The 8,382-nt window shown below is 35.9% G+C and overlaps 1 protein-coding gene across 3 annotated transcripts; it reads right to left on the reverse strand.

The window, feature by feature from the left end:
* Window positions 1-146: 146 nt before the first annotated feature.
* Window positions 147-8,164, reverse strand: nucb1 (nucleobindin 1). 3 transcript variants are annotated; one of them, XM_028042928.1, is made up of 13 exons: window positions 8,084-8,164; window positions 6,674-6,797; window positions 6,479-6,586; window positions 4,876-5,008; window positions 4,276-4,379; window positions 4,006-4,191; window positions 3,833-3,923; window positions 3,132-3,190; window positions 2,943-3,035; window positions 2,767-2,856; window positions 1,381-1,551; window positions 1,178-1,292; window positions 147-502 (listed from the first exon to the last, which is right to left on the reverse strand). In XM_028042928.1, the coding sequence occupies exons 1-13, from the start codon at window positions 8,086-8,088 to the stop codon at window positions 429-431; spliced, it is 1,353 nt and encodes a 450-aa protein (XP_027898729.1). In that variant the 5' UTR covers window positions 8,089-8,164; the 3' UTR covers window positions 147-428. The 3 variants fall into 3 exon arrangements, with proteins under 3 accessions (XP_027898729.1, XP_027898728.1, XP_027898730.1); XM_028042927.1 differs by having other exon boundaries at window positions 147-505; XM_028042929.1 differs by lacking the exon at window positions 8,084-8,164 and adding an exon at window positions 7,877-7,978 and having other exon boundaries at window positions 147-505.
* Between the last annotated feature and the right edge of the window lie 218 nt (window positions 8,165-8,382).

Genomic DNA, 8,382 nt, shown 5'->3' on the forward strand with positions numbered 1-8,382 from the left:
TGGTCACTCTAAAATAGTGTATATTTGTATGGCTGTGTTTGTCAAAGAAATGGCAATCCTGCTGTATTTCAGGTTATGCTTAATGTTCGCCTTTAAATAATAAAATAAAACAGTTCTTTTATACAATCTGAGCTCAACAAATCCAGTTTGGAGATTTGAAAATTAAAGATTTATTTCTGATATCACACAGACAACATTGCATGAAATAAAAACTTCACAGAAACTGAAGAAACCTGAACGTACATGCACTAAAATCTGGTGTGTTTTAAATCCTTAATCTAATATAGACCACAGAGATGAACACACAGCACGACATGTTATGGGTTGCCTCAATTTATAAACATGTATCTTATTTATTTCCAAATTCACTCAAACACATGTGCCTGTAGGTGTGTGTATGTGCCGTGAGGCTGACTGCGGGCGCTGTTCTAAGTGTGCATGGGGAGATTTTGAGGAGGTTCTGCAGGCAGGTTGTTTTGGGCTTCCGCAGGAGCCTTGATCTCTGTTAGGTGAAGAAGAAAAAGAAGAAGAAGAAGAATCGGTTAATGAGTTCCAACAGGGACAGCACAAACCAAATCAGCTGGAACGAAAACTGCGTTTCCATCTTCCATGGAAAAGCGCAAATTAAAATTACAAAAATAAATTTGCTTCATAGAGAATAGAAATTTGTAAAAAACTTATTGCGCTGGGATGATGTCATTTTTTCAGCCGTATCAACATTTTATTTTGCAAAACTGCAAAGGAAACACTTTTTTCAAATTACACAAGTCACATAATCAACCAGCGGATGATACTACTGGTGGAAACGACAAAGACGACGACAGGAAGTGTTGATGTTTGTTTTTTTTAAAGACAATGTGGAGCTCGCAGCATCGCACAGTTTATAAAAAGCTGTGTGTCATTCCACAACTCTTCTGTAAAATGGCCGACTATGATTTCCCCAAAACGCTGCATATGTAGCTGCTATAATGCCTAAATAAGACGCCGACGTCTACTCTGATTGGCTGATAGATGATCAGCTTTAGCATGAACATATAATTTTTAATGATTTATCGCATGAACTAAATGATTAAATAACCACAATAGCAAAATTGTGTGGGTTTTTTCGACAGTAGCAGAATATAGACAAATATTTGGGCGCATCTGTAATGGAAACGCAGCTATCGATGAGCTTCACCTTCAGGTTTGTGTGTTTGTGGTTGAAACTGCAGCTGTCCATTCGGACCAGCAGGCAGCTGCCCGTTGCCGGCTTTCTGCTGCTCTTTCTGTCTCTGGGACATTTCTAAAACAGCCTGGAAGTAGAAAAAAATAAAAATTTTGAATTATTAACAAAGATTCTTGGCTCCCATACAAGTTCTTTAGGTTTTTTTTCACATTTACCTGTTGATACTCTCTTTTCTGTGCCTCCAGGGCTTTGCCTCTTTCCTTCAGCAGCTCCTGCTCTTGACGAAGAGTCTCCGCTTTCCTCTTTAGCTCCTCCTCCTTGTCCCTCAGCTCGGCTTCGAATCGCTGCAGCTCTTCCTCGGTGTACAGCGGTTTAGCGTCCAGTGTCTGTGAAAAACCAAGGAAACAGTAAATACACACAAAAAAAACTACTAATGAGTGGTGCAAATCAAATAATTTTCATTTACATGGTTTATTATCTTTTTCTTTCTACCAAAAACTGGATGATAAAAGTCTTCAGTCTGGTGCTTTGACTTCAGCCAACCCTTTTTTTGGAAGACAATTTTGTTTAGAGACCTCACAGTTCATTTTATTTGTCGTTTCTGTTGTTTTGTTGATTTCGTTTTAATATCAAAATGTCTTCCAGTTTCAGTGTTTAAACAAACATTTAAACACTGAAACTGGAAGACATTTATTGCACTTCAAGAAATGTTCTTGCATTATATATATATATATCTCGAAAATGGTCTCAAAAAACAATATTATCATTTACTGTGATAATTTCTGGGACAATTTATCCTCCAGAAACATTTGTTATTGTGACATAGCTGGCCCAGCAATAATGCTCATTTCTATCTCAATTCTGTGTCCACCAGATTAACGATGTTTTAAAAAATTTGGGGGCTCGTCCGGGATCATTTAAAATACTAGAAGAGATTGATCTACTGTTTTACATGGGGAGACATTATTCCCATGTTATTTCACTTATAACATGGGAAACTTGTCTTTTTATCAGTGAATTTATCTGCCATTGAAACAAGTACTTTTTCACTAATATTAAGAAATTATTCACTTGAAACAAGATCTTATAGTATAACTTGCTGAAAAATCACTTCAGTTAGTTTTCTTTATTTCAAGTTTTCTAAGATATTTCCACTAGAAACCAGACCAAAAAACACTTGGCCAGATTTTGTGTTTTTGCAGTGCGGGCTGTCAAAATTGTTATTTATACTTTTTTTCCATGCTAGAACATCAATAAATATGAAAATAGGATTAAATGGACGACAATATTTTTAACCGCAGTTGCCTAAAAAAGACTGAAAAGAAGTTGTAAATACTTTTTATTGTCTCTTTAATGAGTACTACAATAAATACTACAATATCTTGCTTTAAGTTTTTAAGAAAATAAAATATCTATATTTAATATCTATATTTAATATCTATCTAATAGATCATTTTAGTGCATGTTTTATCATTTTAGCCACAGTCATTAAAGCCAGTGTGGGAGACAAGAAGAGAATTTATAACTAACTGTATTCATAAAAGGAACAAGTTTGAGTTAAATTATCATTTTAACATCTCCACACTCTAATCCACTGTTACCTCCCACTCTTTGGGATTACTGAACTCCTTCTTCTCCGTGGATTTGAGGAACTCCTCCAGGCTGACGAGTCGATCTTTATTTAAATCCACCTTTTAAAGCACAAGCAGACGATCTGCGTCAATCAAAGCAAATCGAGGGAAAAGCGGGAAAAACAAAGCAGATGAAAGAGACAAACATTTTTTATGACATGCTCCCTCATCCTCAGCCTCTCTTCCTCCATCTCCATCATGTCGTCTTCCTCGTTCTTTGGGTCGTAGACTTTCTCCAGCTAGATGATAAAAGATGTGAGCAGCTATTCTGAGAACAGGTGCATTTTTAAATATGTAATTTTTTAATTGACAAGAAAAACTGAAGGATTTCAAACCTCTTTGGTGAAAAGAGCCTCTAACTCCTGCTCATCTAAAACCCCGTCTTCATTTGTGTCTTTTTAGGCAAAGTAGATACAGAAACCATTTATATCAGACTGGATTAATCAGCATTAAACAGAAAAATAGAAGAAAAAATAAATAAATAAAACATAAAATAATATATAAAAATATATTATTTATGAAAAACTGCAATAAAAATGTAAATAAAAAAATAAAATAATAAGAAATTAAATAAAAAATATGTACATTTTAAAATAAAATAAAATAAAAAGAATAGAAGTTAGACCCCAAATGTGAAAAATTTCATGTTTTTCAATCAAAAGTTTTTGCCCTAAGATCAGGTGTTTTTTGGCAGCAAAATAAAATAAATGAGTAAAAAATAAAATAAGTTTATTTTCTTAAATAGGAAGAAAAAGAAGAAAAAATATAATTTAAATGTGAATTTTGAAAAAAAATAATGTTTTTTTAACAAAACGTAAATATCATAAATAAAAATAAATGAATAAATTTTTTTTATTTAATTGGAAAAAAGTAACATAATAGAAGTTAACCGTCAATTTCAAAATAACTTATTTATCAATAAAAAAAATTTGCACTAAAAGTAAAATCATAAATAAAAAATAAATGAATAAAAAATTAAATACTTTTCTTTTTTATAAATTGAAAAAAACAAATAAAAGTTAAAAGATTAAGCTACCATGTAGTTTGAAGAAAGTTTTGGGGTTGAACTCTTTAGGATCCAGTCCATCCGTTTCCTCCCAAACCTCCCGTAACTGAGCAACGCTGCCCTGATCATTAGAAACATCAGCATCAACATCCAGGCATCGCTTTGGAAACAAACGGCTGAAGATGACGGTTTCCGCTGCTCACCGGAGCGTTGACTTTAGGATGCTGCCGGTGTTTCTCCTTCAGCTCCTGCAGTCGTTTCTCCTCCTTCTCCCTCTTCTCCTGTTCCAGGCCCTTCAGGTACTCCCGCCTCTCGTGCTCCTTCAGCATCTCGTAGCGCTTGAACTCCTCGTGCCTCTCCGCGTCGTAGTTCTCCAAGTCCTTAGTGGCCTGGATAAGGAAACAAAAGGAGAGAGGTCAGATGTGAGAAAGGTCAAACGGAGAACTCGTGAGGTCACTGCTGCAGCTTCTTACGGTGGAGATGAGCAGCTCCAGGTCTTTGGCCTCAAAGGTGTTTTGGTTGTGTGGGTCCAGGTGTTCAAACTGCTTCAGCAACGAGGCGTGATCCATCTGCAGACCTGAACAGTACCAATCAATCAAACCTAATTTAACTCTCTAAAACTAACTCAGTTCTTAGTGGACTAACGCGGCAAAAATAGCATCAGGAAACCATGCCAAGATGTTAACATTGCCTCTTCTCTGTTTCTAACCTGTTATTAACAGTGGCTGCGTTTCCATTAACCGTAAAATTACACAAACTGAAATAACAAAAATAAATGTGCTTAATGGCAATTTAAAAAACAAACTTTTTTTGCACTAAGATATGACTGGTCAGCCGTATCGAAATCTTTTCTCACATCACGCCACATGATCGGTTACTACCGTTGGAAACAACACAGAAGACAACAGGAAGTGATACGAGGATGATGGTTTGTTTTGGGGTTTTTTGAACCCACGGCTCTTCTGTAAAATCCACGACTACAATTTCCCCAAAATGCCGCATAAATCTGCTCCCAAGTAGAAAAATGGCCCTAAATATGTGGGATAATAAATAAAAACAGTAAATCAGCTCACTCTGTGTGTTGGCGCTGTCCAGTTTGGCCTTCAGCAGCATTCTGAGGCGAGAAACTTCCTGCCGCTTCAGCTCGTCCAGCCGGGTCCGGACATGATGGCCAACCAGGTCCAGCTCCTTACTGAGACGCCCATTCTGCAGGCAGAGCACAAAACAACAAGCCCAGTTCAGCATCAACACTTTGACGGCTTCAAATGGAGTCATGGTGGAATGAAAATGTTAGCTTTACATTCCTGGGTTCTGAAGAAAGTTCACCTGGTCCTTACTGGGTTTTAACATTAAGCAGATAAAGTTTCTTAGATTAAATAAGCCTTAAAAATTGGCAATTCAATTATAAAAAGCTCTTTAACATAATAAGGCTAGGCAAGAAAAACAATATGTCAGCATTGGTTTGGTTTCGAAACAAACAAAGACTTCTGGAATAATGTCTGTTTGGAAACCGCTGCAACTAATTATTTTTAGAAACTGATTATTCTGACGATTAACCGATTAATCAAATTTTAAAAATTGCCACATTTTGCACATTTTCCATTTAACCATTTATATAATTTAAAAATACACTTAAAAAATGCAAATAAGCAATTAAATTCCTTTTTTAAATATGAAAATAAACTTTATTGTTTTGCCTAAGATGCAAATATTCAGTATTCTTTCAGTGAGCGATTGATCATTTGTAGTAAAGGATTCAGCTGCAGCAACAAAAAAAAATACTTCAAACAACAACACATGAAAAGCTCGGCCATTTTTTGTCCAGAATTTGAATCAGGTGAAGATAAAAACTGCAACTTCAGGAGTTTTGGGTAGAAAGTCTTTACATACAAAGGCCTCCAGTTAACGATTAATCATTTACTAAATTAGTTGACTATTTCACATTATTTCATCATGATTAGCCGTTTCAGCCCTGAAAATAGTAATAGGATAAAAGCCGTTTTGATTTTTGCTCCTTCATGTTTCTGATTAGTTATTTAAAGTGTCGCCACCGGGCTCAGGTGAAAGGTCACCGCGATTAAGTTTATTAATCACTTCAGCCCTATTCTACTATACAAGATCCCGATAAGAGATGCTGAAGTTTGTGGTGCTAATTTGACAAAATGTGGAAAACTCAAAAGGATGTGAATATTTCAATACTTTATTAGGTTTGTCTCAATAAGCAATAAATCAATTAATCGCATGATAAATTAATTCAAGCTCAATAATTTCCATTTTTCTCTTTTCTCTCTTTCTACCAAAAACTGGATGATAAAAGTTTTCAGTCTTCAAGACAATTTTTCATTTTATTTGTTGTTTCTTTTCTTTTGTTTATTGATGTTCCAGTGTTAAATATTCATTAGAATGTTTTATTAGTTTATTGATCTTTGACAAAGTTTTCTTGCATTATTATGTCATTAAATTACTTGAAAATGGTCTCAAAACAACATTATTGTTTATAATGATAACTTACCGGACAATTTATGATCCAGCTAAATTTGTTATTGTCACAGGCCTATAATCGATTCACCACGATTAATTTGATTAATCATTCTAGGTCTAGTTGAGACCAAATTATAAATATTTGCATAACAATTTTCAAACTGTTTTACAGCCCCGAACCATCTAGACACTAACCTTGATGTCCTCGGTGTTTGCTGTCTGCAGTTTCTCTCTGAAGTGCGGGTCAGTCTCCAAAACCTCAATCACCTCCCTGAGATACCGGTCGTAGTACAGACCCGTGTCCTGAAAGACCGTGTGCATGAAAGCTGCGGTTACAACCAGCAGAAGCCAGAGTGAAAGCTCACATCAGGACATTTCCCCACGCCTCACCATGTTCTCCTCCTGTGCTTCCTGCTTCTGGTCCTGCTCGGCGTCATTTCGGTCGATGGGAACGGACCACACCGCTGTAGAGATGAACAGAAGCAGCAGCCAGGCAGGTTTCAAGTTCATCCTCCTGCAAAAAGAACACCAATCAGCTTCTTCTACATGCTAATACAGCAAACACCTGAAAGTTTGGGTCAAAATTCTGACAAAAACCTAAGCTCTAGGTTGTCATGCTGCCACCACCGTGTTTTACTGGTGTTCTTTGGGTGTTATGTTTTTGAATTTCTTTGCCAGGCTGGGATGTTTATAAAAAAATATTTGTTGAAACTGTCACCATGTCGTGACTATGAGATAAACAGAAAAAATTGAGCTCCTCTGCCTTCTCGGAGTGCCAACTAGAAGCAACCAATCAGAGCCAAGAGGCGGGTCTTATTGCTGTCAATCGCAATCTCTGTGGCGCAGTCCTGAATGCTAAAGCTAGTTATCATAGCCCTCAATGACAGTGGATAAACAGTTTTCCTGTTAGGATAAGCTGCTCCTCTGCCATTAGCACATTTATCAGAATACGTGAGGTTGATTGACAGCACTAAGACCCGCCTCCTGGCTCTGATTGGTTGTTTTAGGTAGGGCACTGTGCATTTATTCAGAAGAGGTGAGCAAATGAATCTTTTCACAACTTAGTAGTATTATACTGTCACAACATGGTGACAGTTACAACAAAGATGTAAAAAAAAAAAAAGTCAAATAAAAGTTACATACAATTATCCAATTATATATCAATAAGTTTTGTTTATTATTTATCAGATACTGTCCTATGAGGCTGGAGAGAATACTGTTTTCATTCTTCAGTAAATTATTTACCCTTTTTAGTTAGATATTTATACACACATACATCTGTCCCTCTAAGCCTTTTCTAAAAACATTTACTCCTACAAAATGTTATAATTTATTCGCCTTTAAGCTGTCGGGAGAAACTACATCTAAGCTACAGGACTATTGTAAACGGAGAACATAGTCATTAAAATATCGTTTGAGATGTTTTGTTTTTAACGGTTAAGCTAAATAGCTAAAGCCAGAAGAACACGGATGTAAAAATGGGGCGTCATGTAAAACAAACACGGATGTTTCTGCTGTACTGGTCGACAAAAATAGTCGGAAATACATCATTCATGTCTAATTTCTTCCTCATTTTAAACGGATTTTCCTTACAGTTTCACAAGAGGAACAGCCAGAGCTAGTAGCAGCAGGAAGATGTAGAAAAGTCTAGCAAAGTCAACCCACGTAGTCCCAATTTAGCCTCCCCCTTCTTTTTAAAAAATCCAATTGTAACTGTAACTTTAATCTAAATTAGTACCACAATTAAAAACATATCTAGTGTCGTTACATAACACACTAAAAACCAAATTTCTTACTTACAGCATGTGTAGTTTTAAAATCCACGAATCTGTTTTTGCCCGGATATGGAGCACGTCAAGCGAATGCACCAGTTTCAACGTGCTGCCTTCAAGTAAACACGGAAAAAACGGTCTCAGCTGTTGTCTATGATATTAGTATCAATAACCTTTGTAATAATTCGCTTTGTTATACAAAAATAGACGTTAAGTCAACATAAAATTTATTAAATGATTAAATAATCCGATATTTATGTTTTAGCTTTGTCAAAATTAGGTTATCTGGTTGAGAAAAATGCTGAGGTTTAAAAATATGAGGATGTC

The sequence above is a fragment of the Xiphophorus couchianus genome, chromosome 16 (assembly GCF_001444195.1).
Source record: "Xiphophorus couchianus chromosome 16, X_couchianus-1.0, whole genome shotgun sequence".
Classification (NCBI taxonomy): domain Eukaryota; kingdom Metazoa; phylum Chordata; class Actinopteri; order Cyprinodontiformes; family Poeciliidae; genus Xiphophorus; species Xiphophorus couchianus.

What these genes read in the sequence shown, in the direction of transcription:
- nucb1 (XM_028042927.1), bottom strand. An exon ending in TGGAGCTGCTCATCTCCACC is followed by an intron (nt 4,192 to 4,275) that starts GTAAGAAGCTGC and finishes TTCCTTATCCAG; the next exon opens with GCCACTAAGGACTTGGAGAA. An exon ending in GTAATCCCAAAGAGTGGGAG is followed by an intron (nt 1,552 to 2,766) that starts GTAACAGTGGAT and finishes GGTTTTTCACAG; the next exon opens with ACACTGGACGCTAAACCGCT.